Here is a 23,924-nt window from a genome sequence, read left to right as displayed (position 1 = left end):
GATTGAGTACATGTACAGTATATTTAGAGCATGAGCGACAGAAATAACACAAACAGGAAGTTAATAGAATTACGACAGGAAACCACATTGCTGCAAAATTCTGCATTAACACCACATTCCCTCTCCCAACCTTAACTTCACTTCCATGCCACCTCAGAAGACATTTCTCATCAAATTTCTCATCTAAGCTCCAACATAACCATGCTTATATATTTATTATGTATTGTTCTACTAATTTACTCCCAGCTTTATTCTGATTCTGCAAACCCAAGTCAAAAGTCACGAAAGATCTGAATGATTGTCTTTTTAGTTTATTTAAAATTATTCATACTCCAACTCAAAAATCAATCACTTGCATAAATAAACATTTTTTAAAAAGCCATCATCTTCCAGGACATGAGCGAAATCCCATTTTGACTATTTAAAAACAATACCAAAAAACAAACACAGCAAAATCAAGTCATAAAAAACAAAGCATAAAAAATGAATAATTAATAAAAGGAAGCCTGCTATGCTATACCAAGTAAGCGCTTTTGTGGTTATGTTGAGACTAAATTATTATTATTTTTCTCAGTTTCACTCTTCAGAGATATTTACAGCTTTCTTGACTTGCCAATCGACAGCTCAAAACAACCGAAGCTGTGTAACGTAAAACAATCTGCTGATTGTAGATGACGAAAGCATTGTGTTTAGGGTCAGTAAGTCTTTTGTGAGCACAGGCCTTCAGCTGTATGAGTCATAGTCACTGTTTCTGTTGGATGAGGGCTCTCTGCTCTGGTTTACCGTCAGCCTCTCCAAACCTGACAACACAGACAGATAAGAATGGGTACCAGTACAGAGCATTGCCACTTTTCACGTACAGAGTCTGAAACTCACCAAGACACCCCAGGTGAACAGGATCAAAATTGAATTAATAGACATCTCCATAATTCCCCAGTTGCTTGACCATATTAAGAATTGCAAACATTTCTTGTATTACAAATTTTCTGAAAAGTTACATCCGTGGCATTATCTAATTAAATATGCACTAACTTGCATTCATTTCCAGAACAGAATTCTGAACATTGGGTAAAGCCAGGTTCGAAATTCTTGTTTTGCTTTGGTGAGTCAAATGTAGAAAGAAAAGAAAAAAGTCATTTTGAGAAAATAGCCTTTAAAATGTGTATCGTAACTGAAATCTACAGACACAAATACGTAAAGGGCAATAAAAAGAATTGGGATAATTGCTTTATTTCCACTAGTCTATAAGAAGACAGGTTATGGAAGCTCAAAAATCTCTAATCCTGGTCAGAATTTCTCAACCTCGGGGATTGAACTAAATATGCAACTAAATATTGTATGAGCTGTTTTACTTTCAGTTCAGCTCTGGCTTCCAATTTCAGCAAAATTGTTACCAAAAGCAAAAACTTTGACTATTTTATTTTATTTGCATTTAGCATTAAAGAAACATTTTTTAAAAATAGATAAATAAATTAAAAATTGCATAAAACAAATAGGTCATTCCAAATTAGCCTATAATAATCCCTATAACCACAAAGTAGGTTGATAATTTGGGACAAAATCCTTTCTCAATAATTTTTTTTTTTAAATATACATTGACTCATTGACTCCAAATGATGACATTGCATGATCTTATTTGTTGTATATAGTCACGAAGGTCAAAATTGATAATTGATGATGATTTTTCATGCAAAGTTGTTTTTATTTTGGATAATAGTTTAATCTTACGTATCCAAATAGATCTCACAACCAAAAAAGCACACACATGTGATTTGTATTGCTGAGCGGTTTGAATGAAAATTCCAGTACATCATATTACTCAATTTATCATTATGTAATTGAGTACAAAGTAAATGAGCATGAATGCGAGTGACAGATTAATAGAAAGAGTGCAGAACGGTCAGGATAGAGAGAAAGAGAGAGATTACTCACCAGGAAAGGACTGTCTCTTGTCTGTGTTTTTGTTTGGGGGTCCTTGACCTCTGTGATAGCACACTTTAAAAAGAAAGATAAAATGCTGAATCTTTTCTGAGCTGCCAGTCATGAATGTGTTAATGTGTGAGATGATGACTCACCGCTCTGAGTCGGGCCGACCCAGCGACTCTGACGTTTTTGTGAAACTGCATTAAACCAGGTAAAAATAGTCCAATTAGACACAGCATTTAATTTACACAGGATTTAAAAAAATAAAATAAAATCTGTGGCAAAAGAACAGGAAAGCGTGCGAGTCAAATAGTCTTTTTTAACTATATAGTGCCATATGTTGATGTGATTACACAAGTGAGATGCACATGAGAGCACTAATGAAAATGCTTTTACAAATTATATTCTCAGACTATTTTTTAGTCTACGGTACTCAAGCTGCATGAACTCTTGTGCTTTAATAGAAGAACATCAGACCATCTATACAAAAAGTTCACATAATTTGCTTATATTTGATTAGTGACCTAGAAAAGGTGCAGAATCTGAAATATTTTTTCTTTATTTTATGCAGCTGTACTTTTGGGCTGTACAAAACAACTCTAAGAAATGCTTGAATTCATAAGCATTTATATTTTTTATAAGTAATATAAAATCAAAAACATGATCGTTGACTTCACTGACTCACATCTTTTGCGGATGGCTTTGTACGTGGGCCGACTGAACCGAACGAGAATGACACCCAAGATCAAGAAAATTAATATGCCAGTCACTGCTTTATAAGCAGCCAACTCTTTTCCTAGAGGATCTGATGTGGGAAGGAAAGAATACAATGTGTAATTCAAAATGCACAGCATATTAAATAGATTTACAGTATAACTATGTTGCCAATGACACCTGATATGAAAAAAGCATCAAGAAAAACATTACAACAAACAAATTCATATAATCTATAAAGTAAATATTTTCTTAAAAACACAAACACACCTTGGCAAGCGATCATCAGGCCTGAGCAGTCTTCATAGTTTAATGTCATGTCGCTTGTGAGAAAAAGACCTTTAAACTCTTTAATCCCTTTAGAAATGGGCTTAATGAAATCGAAGGGTCCACATCTCATGTCCTTACACAGTTCATCCCTCCGCTTGCGTGATAAGTGACTGTTAAAGCACAAAGGGTCTGTACTCCGATTAGGGTACTGCAGGTACAGCTGACCCTCACATGAACTCCCTTTCTCAAAAGATACCTTCAGTCGGACCAGAAAAGGCTTAGTGATAACTTGGATTTTTGGACATGTGACCTGTAGGGTAGTGGATGTCATAGCACTAGTGGGTCGTGGGGTTGAGAGGATTGTGGTGTTGTTGCCCGGGGTCTGAGCTAAGATTCCTTCTGTAAAGGAAAAAGCACGTCGAAATAATTTACTTTCATGACTATGTTGGAACATCACCATCATTTTTCACCACATAAAATGTGCAGTTGTGAAGGAATTTGAAATATTTCAAGGATCAAATGTAAATGAAATGAGTTGCACCAAGAAACTGTTAATTGCAGTATGCAGATTGCTGTTCTGTGCTCTTATTTTATTGCATTGCAACTAACATGTAGACATTGCTTCAGCTGCTATATTATATTTTTGTCACTAATATCGTCACATCTCAATATTATATTCCTTTTAAGAACTCTACATCTTCATACAATATTTCCTATGTAAAACACGGTATGCACTGCATTATTCAAGCATAAAACGCCCTGTTACTGAGGTCAGAGAGCAGATAGCTGGATCATTTGCACTCATTACACTCTTGCATGTTTGCACAGTGCTCGAAGACATTCACACAGTTTGCACATTTGATTGCAAGATTGCACTTTGCAAACCGATGGACATTCAGAAAATTCAGAATCACGGCATAAATGGATCTATAATTTCAAAATATCAAAATGAACCATAATGATTTTATTCATATAATCATTATGGCTATGTGAGTGGAATGGAATGAATAGAAAAACTTTTCAAATGCTTAAAAGTTATTTACGTTTAAACTGTCTATTTATTCAATTATATTAAACTATTACTATTATATATAAATTTGAAAATTGTAGGATTCTAAAACTGAATTCTAATGTACTAAGCCTGTGTTTATTCACAACAACATACATTTCGTGTAATACAGGTGGCATTTATATGATTTTCACATTTCAGTGCTTAATATTTAAGAAAGTGTCCAGTTACATTTATTTTTGATGGAAAACAAAAAATATATTAAAAGTTCTGGGGTTAATTATGTTAAATGGTTTAAAACCTTATGTAGTTATTACCTATTCATGTGAAAACTGCGTCCCGGGCTGTGTATGTGTTGTTGTTTTTTTATGTTTTATCGTTTATCGTTTATAAAACTCAAATGGCAAAATGATTTATCTAGCAGACTGTTGGCTGTAATTTGTAATTTGGCATGAATTCCCTTTTTAACAGTATGCAATGTAATGTTGATCATAAATTCAATTTTTCCAAAGCAAAGACAACTTTAAACAACAACAACAGCATCTTTTTATGGCATAACTTGGGATAAAATAATACCATTGTACATGTAAACGACAAACTTTAAGTTTCTACTCCCTTATGATTGTTGTATGCAGTTTATCTGTTAAACACAAAGAAAAAAATCTAAAATATATACTTTTTCTATAATAAAGAAATGTGTAAAAAGAGTTATTGCAAAGGTTAACCGGTTTACTGAATTCACCATATTAGATACATACAATGTTCAAATATTTGCGCTGACATCCGTTTCCAAAGGAAGTTTAGAGTAAGAATTTGACAAATTAACAACAACAACAATCTATACGAGCATGACATATTTTATTGACAATTAATTTTGTAATGCATTCTTGCAGACCCTGAAATTATGAAGTTGTGATTTTATATATATGATGATATTCATTATGTTCAATGTTTTGCATTCTAAAAGTTCTTCTATATAACATACAATACTGTGACTGCATCTGAATAACTTCTAGCTGTGCGCTATTGGTCAGTTTTGTCTTATTAGAGAAATATTAGATCAGACAGATAAAAATCTATCTGAACATCTACGACTTACTACTGATATTTTCTTCAAGTGGTAAAGTTTCAGGTGCAGAGCAGATCCGTGTACATATAATCATCCAAAAAATGCAACAATGAAGTATATTTAAAGAACAAACAATTTACTTACGAACTCCAAGGAGCAGGAGCGCCGTAAGAGTCATCAGCAGAGAGTTTTCCATCTGGCAAAAGGTTTGCCAAACATTTAATGCAAAAACTTCATTTGACTAAACAAAGTGACCATATACACATCAAAGGATAACAGGCCCAGAGGTCAAATTAATGACCTCTTGTACATGACAAGCAATGTCTTTTTGTTTATCTTATTGGGCCTTGGCTCAATTTGAATATTTAATTTCGTTGTTCTCATACTTTTTAGTGGTTCAGATAAAGCAAAAAAATACGTAACCATGACCATATTAAAATCGTTGGCCTGCACTTTTTCTTAACAGAAGGCCAAAGACCAATCGTACCGTGACTTGAACCACAATAAGAACAAATCATTCACTAGTGACATACAGTAATAAATTTGTCAATACAAACTGGACTTCCTTTTAAGTTATTTAGATTATTTTAGAAATGCTACATTATGTCGTTTTTAACTGACAGCTGTCTTCACGTCTCTGCTTCAGCGGCGTTTGAAGATTTTCTTCTTCAAAGAGTGTCAAACATCAATGAAACACCACAACTTCTAACCAGCTTGTTAACAATATATTATCAGATCTTACCTTGCCTGTGACTGACAAGAACAAATGTGTGGAGCAAGTGACAAGAAAAATTAAGTGAAAGGAAATAAGCTACATTCTTTATTTCCCCGCCCCCATCCTCTGTCTCTCCACACAGAGCGTGTCTTTTAATCTCAAACTCTGTTTGATTGCACATTGCACTGCTTCCTCACTTCAAAGAGAGATGCATACAAACAAAAATGAAGAAAAGCTTGAAAAAAAAAAAACTGTGTTGGTAAGTGGGAGGAGAAAAGTACTAAGCAGTGACATTGTTTATCTTTGTATTAAATGTAAAAAAAAAATTTTTTTTTTTTTAAACGTAAATTTTCTAATTAAAAAAATTAAAGTTAGTGGTAAAATTTGGTGAAATTATCTTTTAATCCTAAATTTAAAGATGGAAGTAAACAATGCAACAAAAAATCTGCATATTCAAAATCTTTGTCTGCATACAGGAACTGAGCCTCTTGTGGTGTACGGCACACTCTGAAAACGCTCACACACGTTGCTTAAGATGATTAATCGTGCTCACAGGAACTAGCTACAGCAATCATTACGGCTACAAAACCACCGATATCCACATCTATCCTTTCATTTCACTGTTACTCATATCTTCTTTTCATTCAATGTTTCCCAGCCGCCTCTTTCCCTCCCTCACTCTCTCGATTTTTCTCAGGTGTCGCCGGGGTTGGTTTACCATATCGTACAGTCGGAGAGAGACCCGTAAAGACTGGGTTTTATACCTGTACCAAAAAATTCCCCCAACACCCTCTTGAAACTCTCGTCTATGATTCAATATGAACGGAATTTAAACAGCCTTCAAAAGTGAGTCAATGAGCTGAACTACCGCTGCGCTTCTTGTAAATTTGTGAAAACATTGGGATTGTACTGTAAGAGGAAAAAAAAATGTTTGGGGTCAGTACGTTTTTTTGAAAAAAAGTTTCTCACCCAAGCTGCATTTTTTAAACACATAATACAGTACAAACATTAATATTGTGAAATACTATTTTTTTTAAATAGAGTTTATTTAAAATGTAATTTATTTCTGTGATAGCAAAAGCTGAATTTTTAGTAACCATTAATCCAGTCTTTAGAGTCACATGAGAAATACTGATTTTTATAGTTCAAGTAACATTTCTTATCATTATTATCAGTGTTGAGCATATTATCAATGTATTGCTGAATGTTTTTTGTGAACACTCTGATACATCTTTTGAACAAAGAACAGCATCTTTTTGAAATAGAAATATTTTGTAACATTATAAATGTCTTTACTGTCACCTTTGATCAATGGATTTAATTCACTAAAAAATAAGTCAGAAAAAAAGTCAGTTATTCCAATCAACACAGAAATCGTAGATCAACTTCAGTGTTTAATATTCACACCCGAAAAAAAGGACAATAAAAATACACTTTTAACAGGCTACAGTCATCACAACCAATGCAATTGAATTTCTTTTCCTCTAATGCTGCAAATCAATGTGCTAATAAAGTTTTCATCCCATTTTTTTTCTCATCCTCGTGTCGTATCACCCCTCTCCCTCGCTCCAGGTGCTGGGGAGGGAACCTAAACGTGGGGGTTTTGCTACAAACCTGAGTCTTAATTACTGAGTACATGAATTAGATAAAGCCACCCGAGGCTTGATTGAGGACGCCTCTGGTTTTGAATTGCTTTAAAGTACAAAAATAAAGAGAGAACCCCACACGCCTATTCTAAAGCTGACGCTTCGAAGGCCCCGCTCCCAGCTCCTGTTGCCAAAGAGTTCGGGGCGGTTAGTGTGGAGTGCTAATGTGATTCACATGGTTCTCCGGTTGTCCGACAAGGAGACCTCAAATAGATGGGGCTTTTACGGATCTACATAACACCAGGTGGACTCAAATCAAACCACAAAATAAAGCAATCTATTGGTTAACCAGATCCAATCCCAACCATGTTATGATTCTGAGGGCAATGGGCCTCTGAAACAAACCGGGCGGCCAGCTGTACAAGACCATCAAATGTCTCATTGTGTCTAAATTCAGTGTAAAATATGCAGCCAGGCATTCGTCTGCATAGTTTTACCACAAAAGAATGCTATATTTACTAAAGTAAGCATGTTATGTAGCGCCTATTTTCTTTGCATATGCTCTGTGCTGCCTCAACTGCCCCACCAAATCCTGTGCTATAGCAGATAGATATGTCTATATTAATATCCCTTGTTCTCCAGTTTCCCTTTAATATCAGTTTGATTTGTTAAGTACACCGTCCTTCCAATTATTGTCAAGGGGTGTATTAAATAAATGGAGTGGAAGGGTGTGAAAGAAAAAAAGAGGGAGTAAAAGAGGTATCGAGAAGGTTTGGAGTGATTTGGCGCATTGGTACACTAAGCATTCATAACAGGACGCACCACACCCAAATCTGCACACGTGGAAGTTGTCAATTTATTCATGATAAAGAATACGCTCGGCTTTTTTAAGTTCTCATCTGTGATGGAGTGGAAAATGGTGCTGTGCTTTCTGGTTTGACGTTGTCAACAAGTGTTGATATAGACAAGAGATTAGCCTAACGCTAACGTAACGCTTCCATGTAGTGTGGCGTGTTTGTCTCAGTAAAATTTTGACAATGATTGGAGGAAAAAAAACAGCCAAATAAGGCTGAGCTGTAACACAATGTCATAAAAAAAACAGCATTTCATCATTGAATATAATAATAAATCAGAGATTTTGCAAACTGATAACATGCTTTAAAATGGAGAGGAACTGTGCCGTTTACACTGGGCGGCCGTATTGAGTCTCTGACTGAGGTTTCATGGGGGAAACAAGCACACGCTCGATCTCAAGTGTCTTTAGAAGCCTCAGACAGGAACAGGATGTGACATGGGTACGCAAACCACAAATCTGAGGGTAAGGAAAAGGCAGAGCAGGTGGAGAAAGGTGGGAGAGAGACGAGAGGGAGGATCATGAGAAAAAGAGAAAGACAGACACGCACAGAGTGGCTCAGGAGTACGGCTGTGGTACCCCAAAACCGGGCCTATAAAGAGGTCTAGCTGTGGGTGATTGGGTTGATGGCCCATGGGGGCCTGTGGGGTAGCTGTACCCTCCATAGGGGTATGGACTGGGGTACGGCGCAGCCGTGGGACCAAACTGCCCAAATGGTGGGGCAGGAAATGGTGGTTGGGTGGGGTACGGGCAAGTTGGAGGACCAAACGCAGGCCTGGGAGCTGTGTAGCCTGTCGATGGAGGGAAGGGGGTACCCTGGCCAGGGTAGGGCTGAAACGCTGTGCTAGGGTTAGTGGTGCATGCTGTGGAGGCTGAGGGGGGAGCAATGGGGTAGGGGGTGTAGGGCAGAGCAGAAGTGGCAGCATTGGAGGGTGCACTGATTTTGGAGCTCTGCTGCTGTTGAGGCTGCGGTTGTTGCCACTGAGATGATGATCCAGCATCCTGATTGGCACCGGTTTGTGATGTCACTGTAGCATCTCCTATCCCTTTGCTTTTTTGGCTGAGAATTTCTTGCAGCTTTTCAATGCGCACTCGTCTCGTGTGAGCGAGAGAGCGGAGGGAAAGGAAGCGTTCGAGGAAGGAGTCCAGCGATATCGAACCTTCGAGAAACTCATCCGCTAAAACCTGAGGGAAAGAGATTGAGCAATTTACAAATCCTGTGGGGTTGGTAAAACCATAAACGTTTTATAACATTATATAATGCTTAGGGGATCAGTAGTTCATAAGCCTTATGAATGTACACCACCATTCAGACATTTGCGCAAACAGAGTATTGTTTAAATAAACAGCCACTTTTATTCACCTTTTTACTTTTTGCAAAGCATTCTACTTCTATTTGCAAAAAATATATTTGCATTAAGATCTCTGTTCAAAGAATCCTTTTAAGGATTACAGAAGATTTTCTCAGTAGACTAGTGTAATAACTGCTTAGACTATTTGATAACTTTGCCAGGACAGTTAAAGTCGTCATTTTAAAATATTATCATCATATTCATAATTAGATTATAATTACTTTTAATTACAATAATTTATATTATTACTAAATTACTATTTTGATTAGATTAAATTAAATGCTACACTGGTGAACAGAAGGATGAATTTTATTTATTTCGATAAGTTTCTTATTTTTATTCTGATCCCCTTTCTTTATATACAGTCATGTATAATGTTATTTAAATTGTATTTTTGAAATATTGAACATTGTGAGAAAACAGAACAATGTCTTGGTATTTTTGAAAACTTTTTAATGCTTGCGTTTATGAAAAACTATATGATTACATCAAGGCTTCCAGACTTTCATCATTTGAATGTGCAGGATGTTATCATTTTTAAAACGATCACATACAGTTTCATAGGGTATATAATGTAAAAATGTTTGTTGATGTTAATTATTAAGTTTAATATAATGTAAAGGTATAAGAAATAACTGATTTTAAGGCAAAAGCCTTTCTTCTCTTTCCTGTACATTTGTTTCCCAAACAATCATCTTTTTTATCCACAATCGATAAACAAACCTGACAGTTTCACAATGAAAATTCCAATATATTAAAAAAAACCTATGAAAATAGGTGATTATAAAGGTCAAAGTGGCCCACCTCTGATTCTGCCTCTGTGTTGGCGCCCTCTATCTGCAGACGAGACAACAGCCCCTCCGGAGACACCTGCCCCATGATGCTGTCTGCAGAGAGGAAAAAGAGAAACAGAAGTGGGACAGAGTTGACACATAAATAGGCTGGCTTGTAATAGAGCAAGAAACTGAAAAGTGAGAACTTATGCAAACAAATCAGTTGACTAGAAATGCGTAATCATTTTAACAAAGGAAAAAGCAGTAATGAATAGACTGAGAGAAAGAAAGGAGAATGAGACTACGGAGAAAGAGGCCAGACACATAGCTTTTGTGTGACGTAATGTCACAGATGCAAAAAAAGGGGAGGAGAATGAGTGCCAGAACAAAACAAGCTCATAGAACAGCACTATATGACAGACATGCACATATAGAAGATGATTTTCTGGCTGAACAACATGCTCCATTTAGAATTCCAGTGTCTGTAATGCTTCCAGGGTGCCTTAAAGTACCATGAAAACTGCCAGGGCAGTTTAACTGTAGTGTGAACAAAAGTTAAGTCATTTTAATTTCACTTCATTGAGCTAAAAGCAGTACTAATAATATAAAAAGATTAATTATATTTTTCAAGCTGCTCTTCTCTTTTAGAATATTCAAATTCATTTATGTTCCATATACAACACTGAAACATTTTCCTAAGAGGTTTACATTCTATTTTTCTTAAGATTCAATATACAACAACAGGACATTAAGATTTAAACATTTCAGTTACAGCTGAACAGAAAAAGAATAGGGAAAATGTATTAAATAAAATATAAAAATGACAAAAAAAAAGAGAAAACTTTCCAATAAAATCAATATTACATTATCAACAGAAATCAGAAAATGTTAATCTGGTTTTGATCATGAATTTCATCAAAGGGGCTATGCAATTTATAATATATTATATACAGAAGTACTTGCTTTTAAAAGTACTTAAGTACCAAAAGTAAATTTCCTTTTTCATGTCAAAGCACTGTTTTATTATTGTTATACGTAATCCTTGCAATACCTTTGAAGCAACTTACAATATGTTACACCTACTGAATACATTGACTAGCTTGTAGTATCTTTGGAATAAAGAGCTTTTAGAATGTTAAAAACCTATGGGGAAATAATAATAATTATTATTTAACACCCCTACCACCCCCACAAAAGCAGGATGGTGGTGATCTCAGACAGCTCTGACAGTGTGTGCACACATCTATGTGTAGCCATTCATCCACATTAAAACAGAGTGGACAGTGAAATTATGTAAATACAGAGTGATAAGGAAGAAATAAAAAAATAAATAAAAATCAAACCTGCTTTAAAACCCAGCAACACAACTGCATCTGTATAACTTTACAACAGCAACACTGCTTTAACAAAAAAGCAAAACAGCAAGACTTATCTGACATCAAAACAAAAATTTCAAAAATGCTGTCTAATCGTTCTCGCAGTACTTTGATGTCACACACAGAACGGTCTGTGCAGTGCTGCTTCAAGACCAACACCTATTGTGTTTTATCAGGAGACGCACAACAGTTCTTCTGGCTTTATAGGTAATATTTTCACTTACACAATTTAGCAAAATCAGACAATATTGTGTCTAATATATACCACATTTTTTACTTATTGAATTGCTGTAAATAAATATCACATTTGCAACTGGTCAGTGTTCAAAAAATGCTGAGAAATCACTTCATGTAGCCCTACAAGAGTGATTCCTGATAAAATGTCTGAAAAAAAGAAAGTCACGTTTTAGAGAAGAAGAAAAAAAAAAAAAAAAAAAATCACCCACTGACTTTCAAATCTGCTACATAGTAATGTAGTGGAGTGAAAAGTACAATGTTTGTCTTTCAAATGTAGTGAAGTTAAAGTCATAAGTACAATACTTAAGTAAATGTACTTAGTTACTGTCCGCCTCTGAAATCTGCTCAGACTTCAATCAATTTCTCTCCCAGTTCTTTTTACATCAATTTACCCAGAATTCATTCCTATATTCTCTTTGAAACCTTTACTTTAGTAACCCAAATCAATTCCTCCATTCCCTTACCTCTCATGGCACAGTGTTGTTTGTATTTCTCTCTCACTTCCTCTAGTTCGGAATATTTTCCCACCAGTCGCACCCTCTCGGTTTCGAGTCGGGGCTTCATGTCCAGGTTTTGCTCAGCCAGACTGCGGTTGGCAGCCAGAGCCATTTCTCTCTCCAACTGAATGTTCTGAATCTGCAGAAGAATAAAGCGGACACATGACAAAAGCAACAACGCTATATAAAGTCAACCAGGACAATCCATCCTCGGCAGGACTTAGTGATAGCTGTTGATGCGGAGTAGATCGTGGTCATTTCTGAATGAAGTGATGAAGAGATTACCAGAAACAAACAAACAAAATGAGTACAGAGAGGAGTGAATAAATGGAAATTCAATCTGATGTTTAATTTTGAATCTTTAGCAAAACATGCAAATGTAAATGTTCATTTATAGCCTCAATAATATAAAGGTTATTTCATAAAAAATTGTCATGATTTACATGATTGACCTCCATAGTATTTTTCTAGATGACCTTTATAGTATTTTCCAGCAAATGTTTGGTTACCCACATTCTTCAAAATATCATAATTTGTTCAACAGATTTAAGAAACTTGAGGGGGAGTAAAAGATGACAATTTTCATTTTGGGGTGAACTATCCCTTTAATCACACCACAGACTGCTACTGTATGCCACACAAATGGTGCTGATAAAATAAGTGTTATGTCATTCTAAATAGTAACCTTTCAGGGCTGCATTTTCTAAAGCAGCACAAGGGTATTTAGGGTAATAGGAAAATTACAGTTCACAGAGACAGATTGAGAAATACTGATGTGAAATACAACATTTACCTTAAATTCATTATGCGAAGAACAAACCAATTATTCACTGAATACTTCACTAATTCAACAACTCACTTTTCTCCTCAACCAAAGCTCTGAAATCTCATTTATGTTCATGTATATTCAAATATGACACATAAGGATGTCTCACAGTAGGCTTGACAACACTGCAGCGAGGCCTTGTAATTGATCCTGACACACATTTTAGAAATTCAGAAGATATGACTAAAAAAAACATGCAGTATGGTGAATGAGTCTTAAGGACACTCCTAAATAAAAAGACAAAAAAAAACACTCTGGGTTTCCTAAAGAACCTTTTAGTGAACAGTTCTCAATATAAACCCTTTTCTTTTTCATGTTTAAGTGTGAAGAACAGTTTAATAATCTGAAGAACCTTTGGTGTAATAGAAAGGTTCTGTGGATGTTAAAGGTTCTTCACTGAACCCCTGATGATAATAAAGGACTTTTACTTTTAAGGGTTTAAGGTCATTTTAAAGGACCTTAGGCACCATTTACTTTCATTGCACGGAAAAAAGCAGCAAACGCATCATTCCTAACATCTCCTTTCAGTGTTCCACGGGAAAAGGACATTGAAATAAGTTTGGAACAATGTGAGGGTGAATAAATAATGACAGAATTTTTATTATTGGGATAACTATCTGTAACAAACTTCCATAATCATCTTACCTCATCAGACTCCAGTGCCATAGACTCCACCCGCTCAGAGTTATCCAGCAAATCCTGCAACTCGGGCTGGCTGAGGTCTTGAAGCTTCTCCATTGATTTGCTAGGACAGCTGAGGAGCAACAGCAGGTTTACTTATGTGTGCTAATAATCTATTTATTAACGTTACATTACAGTAGGTTTGGAACAACATGAGTAAATGAAAATAGAATTTCCAGTTTTGGCTAAACTATCCTTTTCAATTGAAGTAGGCTAGCAGTAGTATGTGTCATTTTGGATATCAAACCACTACTTGAAGATTGATAGGTAATCTGGATCAGTCTTATGTCATTCAGACAGCACACGTAACAGTGGATTACTTAAAGTATGGCTAGGAATTATGCTAATGAAGCTAATCTTAACTCTACTATCTTGGTATTTGTTAAAGAACCCTCCAATACTTACAAGGTACAAGCAAATCAAAGTCCTCTCCGCACAGTGCTCATGGAAAAACATCAAACTTAACTGGAAGCGAGTGGCGCAAAGGTGTAGACGGAAGCGCCGAGCCTGACAACGACTTCGGCGTTAAACCCGCTTCGTGCCAGAAACACTTCACTTACGAGACAGTATCGGTACCAGGTGTAGCGCGTTACTGAGCGCGACAAAGTGCAAATATTTTCCCGAAATTATTCCGGGAGACTGGAATCTCCCCGCGGTTAGCAGGACGGCTAGCTCACTTAAAAAGAGAGCAGTTGAGCAAGGCGGGTTGTTATTCAATACCAAACAGCGTCGGACGACATAACAACTCAGAAAGACATCATAATGTGTGCCCGGTAAAGCCGCATCGATGTCAATTCGAGCAAAGTAGTCCAAATAAAGGTTAGGAGACGAAGTATATTCCTATTGTTGAGGGAAAGTTTCACTTCTCGTTGACAGATATCGTGGCCATCTTTGGATGAAACCATTGTCGATTTCGTCTAGGGACGTGAGATATGTTTAAAACACAGCTTACATTTTTTGACGAGAATATTACATTTAATTTTAGAGTATGGCTTAAATAACTATATAACAATTTTATAATGGAGAAAATGAAAAGACATTCTCATCCTTTCGTGAAAATGCCATAACGTTCCCCTAACTTTGATTTGATATGGTATCGTCGTATGTTCAGCTGACTGAAAGGGAAACCCCGATGTGACGGGAATATTCCATATGTGGCATGGCAGCATGGTCCTAATAATTCACCAGAGAGGCAACATAGATTTTTTAAATATAAAAGTTTAATATTTCAGAAACACATTTATATATATAAGCACAAAAGAGGCATTATTTTAGCTTTTGGCATTACAAGCACTGTAAAGCTGTGTGTTTTCATCATTGTGTGATTATATCCATTTCATTTGACACAATAATTTGTGATTTTATTAGTTTTCAGAGTTTCAATGATCGTTTCATTAGCAATGATTCCACTGCGAATGAAACAACGTGGTCGAAAATACCATCAAGATTGTAACTTTGGCACCACATTGTTTTATATTATTACTTTAAAAAACGAATAAAGTAGCAAATAAACTTAAATTTTCAGTAATAGTGGGTTAAATGTTTACAGTGTATAGTAAGTTATGTCTCCACTTTCAAATCAGTATTTTTTGTACATGAAAATATTGTAAATTCACATTTTTAATAAGAAGAAGAGAAAACAAGGACAGAAAAACAATAGCAGTGATAATGATTTGGAGGCAAAATACTAATTAAAATATAAAGGACTAGACGCTCATAAAAATCTGTGCCTAAAAGAGAAGTGTGTGCTGTATGGAAAATGTAATCTCAATGTATTCTCAGTCCTTTAAATGCAGAAAATGATAGAAAACAATGAATAACCAGAGCTGCAATATTATAAAACAACAGCTGCCCAGCGATGGCTTTGTAAAAACTCTGTCAAAACAAAAAGAGAAGATTTAATCAGTTCATGTTTTTTTTTTTTTATCAACTGAAAAGTATTCAATAATATATCTGGCCGATACATTCTCCATTAAGCATGATAAAAATAGTGTGAGTCACAGCACACAATATGTGTATTATGCTATTTTGCAATGTAGTGGTATCTTTTAGAGTTAACATAAAGAAGTAGGCAGGTAGATTTTAATGTGTAAAACAGGCCAGTTTTTATTTTCATTTGTGTAACTGGCGAATGGCAGGATACGTCAATGCATTGCACTTACTTGAAAGATCGTTTCTGGACAGGTGTAGTCTTCATCGGATTCATGTGAGCAAGGAGGGATGTTCAGAGAGGTACTTGCAGCATAACCATACAGAATAAGTCCAATCAGTGTCCCCACCAGGCCAGTAAGACCACAGATCAGACAGTTTTTTAACTTACAGGGAGAAAAGCAGATAATTGACTTTAAGTCAGAATAAAGTTGAACAATTCAGAACCAATAAGAAGCTCTAGTTACTTGAATTTACCAGTTCTCTCTTAGGAGTTCTTTCAGATGCCATACCAAATGATCCAGCAATCACAGACTACATGAAAAAAGCCCATCAGAATTAGAAGAGAAAGTTGATCTTACATTAAAGCAATTGTCAGAATAAAGTATGCAATTGAACAAAAGCTTATTAATGGGCAGAATGTCAATGGGACTTTTTGATATGTGTTTATATGCTATGTTTGCTTTGTGTATGTTCATTTATGTATTTTGTGTTTTAACAACTACAGTGTCTTAGTAGTGAAATAAACATACCACAGAACCAACACAGAGGGGGTACATAAACAAATATTTTATATCAAGGCTGATGCTGTAGGTTGGTATAGTCAGGAGGAGCTGGAACAAACCTAATAATATTGCCATAAGCTAGAGAGGGAAAACACATGGTGAGAGTAAAGATTCAAACACTAAGAAAAACATCTCAAAGAAAACTGTTACAGTAAGATCCCAAACTACCATTATCTGTCTTCCTTAATGACAAATTATTTGGCCCACATCCACTTACTGCCACCACTTCAGGGTCATAAAACTTGAACAGGCGATGGAATTTGGGAGGATCCGAGTCAGCAGACGGCATTTGGTTGCTTGACATCTTGAAAGCCCAGCTAAAACTCAACTGAGGTACTGTAAAACAGAAACATTTCAAAATCCTGATCAATGATTATAATGGCTCCTTACACAATTAGATAATAGTGAGAGAGTCGCTATGAAACATGATCTGCTCCCCCCGGATTAATGGAACGTTTTGCTGGAATACAGATGCTGGTGAAGAAAAACATCTTTGTGAGGAGAGGAAGTGGGCGGATATAATACAGAAAATGTGTCTGGAGAGAAGAGCAGCACAGCTTGATGCAATGCTGATTGCTCAACAGCAGTGCAGAGGAAAAGGGTTAGGGTTGTACAATACATGCATTGCCTTAAGTGGGCTGGACTGACCAGATGTCCAAAACAGCTCAAGTTTGCGTTTTTATTAGTTTGTATACGATCACAAATGCACACGATAACTATTGCAAGCCACTACACAATTTAAATGCACTTTTTTAAAAAATAGTTTCAGGTATCACCCAAAAATACAGCTAGAAAGTATGTCACATGTTACTGATAAATATGTCCGGTCATACGTAATTTTCATTCAAATAAAGCACGGCCGACTCACCTCGAATATCGTTTCTGGGAATCCTAGAAAGCTCGTGGCTGAGGGGAACAGAGCTGTTTATGAAGTGATAGAAGACGCTCGATAAAAGCTCCTATGGGGGGAGAAGGGGGTGGACGGACCCCTTTTGTTTGTGATGCTTGCATAAAAACGCAAGGGTGGGTCTAACTGTTTTTGTAATACAGAGAGAATTGACGCCCAGATCCCTTCTTTGGAATTGTTGCGCACTTAGAGATTCATTCAAGCAACAGGAGAAGGTCCAGCTAGTAGCTACACAACAAACAACTTGAAAGAATCCCTGCAGACTTTTTTAGGTCAGCTTGTCTCACTCATTCATGTGGAATTCCGAGTTTGTTGTACTTCTTAAAAGTATCTGACATTACTCAGTTGTGTTCTTCATTTTCACATTTGTTATTAAAACTCACTTACTTGTAATCGAAGGATGACTTTGACCGTGTCGACGGACCTCTCAGTGAACTCTAGCCCAAGTCAGGTAGAGGAAAAACTACAAGACAAACAAAAAGCTCTGCGGGACAGCATCGCGAAGGGGGAGCCCAAAATATTCGGGGTGAGTGAACGTCGTGTTATGGCTTCAATAATCTTAAAGGGCTCCGCACAGGTTCTCAGGGAGGTTTTCTAGCACAATTTTAAAATCTTGAAAGCAAATGGGGGTTCTTTTCACTGATAATTTCATAAATTAACTTAAAGCAAATGTCTATACCAGCAAATAGACAATGTGTGTACATTTACATTTTCTTTGCACCTTGCATCTTGTCTTTATCTGTAGCCTATATAATATGCATAGACTTCAAAATGTCTTAGGGCTCCTGATTCAGGGAACATGGTTATTAAAAACACAAACACTTTAAAATAGAATTTCCTCTGAAATAATGAATTCTATATTTCCAGTATAGATGTTGTTAGGGGTTTATATTGGCCCCTGCATTTTTACCTTTTTAAATAACAAAGTCGATCATTTAATTAGCCTATACATTACAACATTTATAGTTATGTTAAATAATATTTAAAGAAAATCGACATTTAAAACTACAAATATAGTTTAGTACATTACAGTTCTGATTTGTGTGTTCCAGTCTTATAAATAAGATTTTGTCCTTAATATGTTTAGTATATTCTTGACTATGCACTATACTACTCATATTGTGTAAATGTGAAAGTAGTGCTAAACACTGAATAATGATTATAGAAGAACGATCATTTTTGTTTAAGATACTATCAGAAATAGTTCAACATCACACCTCAGCTAAAACTGATTTAAACTTACTCTCATCTACAGTAGATTACAAAAACCCAAGTAATATTTTACTTGATGTATGCTGAGCCACCTCTCTTTTTTCTGTCTCTCATAGGTCACTCAGATAGTAATAGGATTGCTGATCATCTCCTATTCTATTCCTCTGCTCGCCGCGGAGAGGACAATGATACTTAACTTTGGTGTGCCGTGGTGGAGTGGCATTTTGGTAAATTACACTAAAACGTTAGGACATGGTTATATAATGGTTTAAGATGACAGCAAAGTATTTAAAGGAATGCACAGTAAATTTGTATATCCGCCAACAATAAACCTATCACTGAACTTTATATTTTGTTTCGTTTTTTCCAAACAGTTTGTCATTTCAGGCGCAGCTGCAATAGCATTGGAAAAGTATGCCAACTTGAAAGCAGTGAGTTTTAATTTACAGCAAGACAGACACATTTTAGAGACTGGCATATGCCGTTCTTGTATTTCACTCATAATCAAATGCAAAGGCTCCACATCAGCAGGCATATTCTGTATAACAGAAAATCCAAAATAAACAACCAAAAAGACAAAAAATAATTACATTTGCACTTGTGTTTAGGTCTCTGTTTGTTTGGCAGTCTCTGCTGTGACCATTATCATCTCAGTTATTGCACTTATCCTATACTATGCTGACATTGTTGTCAATCCGGCAACCAAATGCCATGAGGGACTACACCAGATGTGTGACCACCAGTATTATGCCACTGTATGTATCTCATACCCTCATATGTGAGCGTTCTATTATATTAACAGTTGTATATTTTAGTAAGAACTCTTTCTTTAAATCAGCATTTCAGCATGGGATTGAAGACAACCATCTCCATGGTCAGTATGGTCCAGACAGCAATGTCCTCTGCTTTTACAGTTATACTGTATAATCAGAGGAGCAACTTTACAGGCTATGCGGTAAATATTTAGTTAGAAAAATTATATATTATATGTGTGTGTGTGTGTGTGTGCGTGTGCGTGTGTGTGTTGTTACTATTGATTTTGAACTGCCTAATTCATTTATAAGTTATTCAAATTATTTATTAAATTCAAAGTATGCTTCAAAGGTGAGTTTCTAATGTGGATTTCCCTCTTTCTCTCTCAGACCGTGACTGAATGACATACTGCTTAATCCCATGACATTTCTGGATTTAAATCAGAGGTCCTTTAACTATCAACTTTATATAGCCTACGTGTGGTTTTTCTTGTGCCAATGCATTTAGCTGAAGTGTTGTTGTATTTTCGGAAAAATCGAATGTGAATTGTATACTTTTATATAAATAATCAAAATAAACATATAAAGATTGTTTTTTAATTATCATTAAAATTACATTTAAAAATGGTCTTTTGTGGTTTTATTTTACAATTTGAAACAGCACCTTGTTCCCATCATTGTGGGCTCTACTTTGTTTGTTAGTTAGCCTACTAGAAGAAAAGGTCTTGTATTCCAAGAGGTTTTTTAAGAAAATTGGGTGGAATTGATTTCCTACTACACTCTTTAAAATAAAGGTGCTTAAAAGGTTCTTGCTGTATTGAAAATTATTATAAAATCACAATTTCACTCCACACAGAACCCCAATATGGAACAATAGGTTTATTCTATTTAGATATAAGTCTCTATGTATTCTTGATTTGCTTGAAAAGGGTGTTTAGTCAGTTCTTCATTTAATGAACGAGGATGGGAGTTTGTTATCCTTCAGTGACTTCTGTTCCAAATACTGTTTGCGCTGTGAGCGTTTGAGCGCGTTTTAAATGCCATTCCAAAAAGTTGTATAAATCTAGTACAAAACACTTTTGTTAACATACCAGATGGATCATGTGAACTCCTGTCACTTCTCTTTAATGGTAAAGACCTCAAAGCAATGCTTCCCAACAAACTTATTCGCGCTTGTTTCAATTCTGTACTATATCCAACAGACTTGTACCAAAACGGTATTTTACAAGCTTATGATAAGCCAACTATTGAAAAATTGCAAACGCAGTATATTAGCTTTTCAGTGGCTTCTAAAGCAAAGGAAACTCACTTTAAAATATTCAATGGTATATATCCCTCATATGAGTTTTTAAGACACCGGTTTAATTTTGAAGAAAATGCCTGCATTTTCTGTCAAGTTGACATAGAGACAACTGATCACCTTTTCTTTTTTGTGTGTATTCCAGAATTTTCTGGCGAAAATATGTCTTATTGGTTGGAGACAAAAATTCTGTCACTGCCCAATTTTGTTAGAAAACACATTATGTTTGGAATGCTATTAGATGACAAAATAAAAATTAATATAATGTTGATTCTGGACACATTTTTCTTCATGTATGTATGAAACCTTATATTTCTGTTTTTAAAAGAGACTTTATTCATAATTAGGTTACTTTCCATAATTGGGAATATATAAAAAGTAATAGGCCCAGAAATTTGTTGGAATAATAAGAGAACTTGATTTATTTGAAGAGGAATGAAGAGACCCCTACCATTTTCTTTTTTCTCCTTTTCTTTTTTTTCTCAGAATGTAACTCTGGTACTTTGCATTTATATTGTATATATGCCTTGCTTAATATTTATTTATTTACATTCATCAGTGCCATTGTATATGTATATTCTGTTCAATATGCTCAATAAAAAAAGAAGGGGGAAAAAAGTTACTAGAAGAAACAAGACAGCTTCCGGGCAAATCGTCAGTCACATGACTGAATTATGTGATATTCGCAGTTATGTACTGATTTTATAATGGAAAAAAAAAAATCCACTTTAAAAGAGCTTGGTTCACGAAATCGTAGTCAAAGCAAAAACTAACAACTAACTAAAATAAACAAACAAATAAATAAATAAGCAGCTCAGAACACCAAGCAACAGACACAATAACATTATCTAATACATATTCATGAGCTACGCAGACAAAGGATTCGTATGTTGGTTACTAGCAACACAGACAACGGTCCTCAAAGAGTTTCTGCATAGACTTGGCAAAGTGCTGACACTTAAGTGGCTACTTGGCAGAGAAGTCCAGGCATGAATAGACTCGATTGCTTACAGCGCCAGTAACACAATAATAACACATTTATTATTATTTTTTAGGCTGGAAACTTTATATTTGATCTTAACATTGATTATACAGACAGGTCTGTAATTCAAAGGAATAACTGTGCAGACACCTTAAATGTAATATTTTACATCCATATAGCTTTGATTCCATCCAGACTTGATTGTTAAACAAATTTAGACCGGTTTCACCTGTCCTTTGATAATATATAAAGCTGAACTTTATATGAAACTTATTAATATATGTCCATTGTGCTTGAAATTACTCTGCTATCTCTTAGATAAGGAGATCACTTGTTGACAGAATCATACCGTGTTTTGCTTGCGTAGCTGTGGAAAACAATGATTTCTTCTCTCTAAGTGTCCTCCTAGAGAAGGTTACTAAACTGAAAATTTAGACAACAAAAAAACTATTTTGTACCTAAAGTGATTTCTTTATTATTTATTTAAAAGATGGATGCCAATTGCCGAACCTGTGATGATGTAACACCTCTTCATACAGCCTGTGAGTTGGGGAACCTATGATTAAGTTCCTGCTTGCAAACGGAGCGTCTCCTCATAAGGTGAACTGATTTGGACACTGCCCATTTGACATGGCCATTAAGAACAGGTATTTAGAGTATACCTCTGTGATCTGAAATCAGTTGATTGAGCTGACATTTTTGAGTAGTAAAGTATGTCAACTTCTGTTTCATCTATGTGTATGTGTTGCTCCTGTCTGGCGTGACATATCTTTGTAGGCCATAACTTGGAAATGAGTGAGCATTTCAGCGCTTCCAGTTCCATTGTCCCGAAGTCAACAGGATTTTGGTTAAATGTCTGAAAATTTTAAGAAAAACTCTTATCTTTTTAGAAAATGTATTCTAAAATATAAAATACATCAGTAATACGGTACCCCCTTGTTTTTTTTTTAAATAGGAAATTAATTCTACTCACTACATCTACGCACTAGCTCACTTTTACAGCCTCATCGCTCTCTCTCAAACTATTCAGACACAAACTTTCAGGTAAATGTTTTAAATAAAGACCAAAAGAGTTGTCGAAATCATAAACTTTTATTAGGCCACATAGCTTATTTTCTGCAATAAGATAAATGATTTTTTTCTGCAATTTCTTCCAAAAACAAAATCCCATTATTGAGGGAACCAGCATGAGGCCAACTTCCAGGTTGGCCTACAAAAATGTCATCACTGCGGCCCTCTATTTACAGCTGCCCATTTCACTATATAGGGAATTCTAGTTCAATTTAATCCAAACTAACACTAGGGGGCAGTAAAACCATTTGTGCATGCTCGATTTGAACATGTCAGCGTAACTGTGTTTCCAGCACATACATAGCCTGGTGTTTCTTTTAGGCGCTGTCATGCTGTCAAACTCCTGCACATGAAAGAAGACACTGTTAATCTGCACCCTGTGAGAATTGCCATGGAAATGATCCAGTAAGCATTAATCACATAATATCTCACTACTTCCCCCTGTAATATGTTTTATATTTTATGTGTCTATGAGCTTATTTTTGTGTAACTTGTCACTCTACAGAGCGGTGCAGAACAGAGATTACCCTTTGCTCCATGCCTGGGCTCTATCAGGAGTCAACATGGACACTAAAGACTATGATGGATGGACAGTAATGCATGAGGCAGTTTATCTGAAAGACAAGTCCATGATCACCAAACTGCTGGAATATGGAGCCACACCACTGGTATGAACTACTATCTGAGTGGACAATACTATTTTTTTACGCTTTTAATGTTTAATGTAATGACACAGCAATCATGGCTCTTTTTGACCCTCTTTTTAAAGGCTAAGCTTGGTCTTTCACAATTCTCATGTGGGGTCAATTGTTTCCTCTGGATAAAGACAATAGCGTCTGTCTGCGGACTGCAAGAAGGGGGCGTAACTAGTAGCAGGGGGCGTAACTTGAAGTTGTCCAAATCACACAGAAGCACGCGAGATGTCAAAATGAGATGTTGTTGGAAAGATGGCTGCTTAAGTTTTTAGGAGTTTGGTTTGAGGAAAGAATAACTTGGAAAGTACACATAGATAAAACTGTAAAAAAGTGTGTGAAAGTTATTAATACTTTGAGGTGTTTAGTTGGAGATATCAACTCTACAGAACCAATGATAGTCAAATATCGTA

At 35.7% G+C, this 23,924-nt stretch overlaps 4 protein-coding genes across 5 annotated transcripts; 1 reads left to right on the top strand and 3 right to left on the bottom strand.

The window, feature by feature from the left end:
- Positions 1-292: 292 nt before the first annotated feature.
- On the bottom strand, positions 293-6,197 carry LOC306874077 (T-cell surface glycoprotein CD5-like). Its single transcript, XM_079423812.1, has 7 exons — positions 5,728-6,197; positions 5,130-5,181; positions 2,908-3,306; positions 2,609-2,728; positions 2,076-2,120; positions 1,933-1,995; positions 293-800 (listed from the first exon to the last, which is right to left on the bottom strand). The coding sequence occupies exons 2-7, from the start codon at positions 5,179-5,181 to the stop codon at positions 724-726; spliced, it is 756 nt and encodes a 251-aa protein (XP_079279938.1). The 5' UTR covers positions 5,728-6,197; the 3' UTR covers positions 293-723.
- Positions 6,198-7,075: 878 nt separating this feature from the next.
- LOC306873974 (vacuolar protein sorting-associated protein 37D-like) lies at positions 7,076-14,780 on the bottom strand. The gene is made up of 5 exons (XM_079423600.1): positions 14,287-14,780; positions 13,846-13,954; positions 12,342-12,513; positions 10,296-10,378; positions 7,076-9,324 (listed from the first exon to the last, which is right to left on the bottom strand). The coding sequence occupies exons 2-5, from the start codon at positions 13,936-13,938 to the stop codon at positions 8,698-8,700; spliced, it is 975 nt and encodes a 324-aa protein (XP_079279726.1). The 5' UTR covers positions 13,939-13,954; positions 14,287-14,780; the 3' UTR covers positions 7,076-8,697.
- A 309-nt stretch (positions 14,781-15,089) lies between these two features.
- On the bottom strand, positions 15,090-18,016 carry LOC306873973 (uncharacterized protein). 2 transcript variants are annotated; one of them, XM_079423599.1, is made up of 6 exons: positions 17,890-18,016; positions 16,813-16,931; positions 16,563-16,673; positions 16,288-16,344; positions 16,044-16,196; positions 15,090-15,756 (listed from the first exon to the last, which is right to left on the bottom strand). In XM_079423599.1, exons 2-6 carry the CDS (start codon positions 16,897-16,899, stop codon positions 15,649-15,651), a joined length of 516 nt encoding a protein of 171 aa, XP_079279725.1. In that variant the 5' UTR covers positions 16,900-16,931; positions 17,890-18,016; the 3' UTR covers positions 15,090-15,648. The 2 variants fall into 2 exon arrangements, with proteins under 2 accessions (XP_079279725.1, XP_079279724.1); XM_079423598.1 differs by lacking the exon at positions 17,890-18,016 and adding an exon at positions 17,464-17,606.
- On the top strand, positions 17,670-20,094 carry LOC306873972 (uncharacterized protein). Its single transcript, XM_079423597.1, has 7 exons — positions 17,670-17,774; positions 17,902-18,028; positions 18,831-18,941; positions 19,089-19,145; positions 19,323-19,469; positions 19,553-19,669; positions 19,857-20,094. Exons 2-7 carry the CDS (start codon positions 17,903-17,905, stop codon positions 19,869-19,871), a joined length of 573 nt encoding a protein of 190 aa, XP_079279723.1. The 5' UTR covers positions 17,670-17,774; position 17,902; the 3' UTR covers positions 19,872-20,094.
- The last annotated feature ends 3,830 nt before the right edge of the window (positions 20,095-23,924 follow it).

This window comes from Barbus barbus (genome assembly GCF_936440315.1).
Source record: "Barbus barbus genome assembly, chromosome: 8".
In the NCBI taxonomy this organism is placed as follows: domain Eukaryota; kingdom Metazoa; phylum Chordata; class Actinopteri; order Cypriniformes; family Cyprinidae; genus Barbus; species Barbus barbus.
Note: the sequence above shows the minus strand (reverse complement) of the source record. Positions and strands in the feature narration are given on the sequence as shown.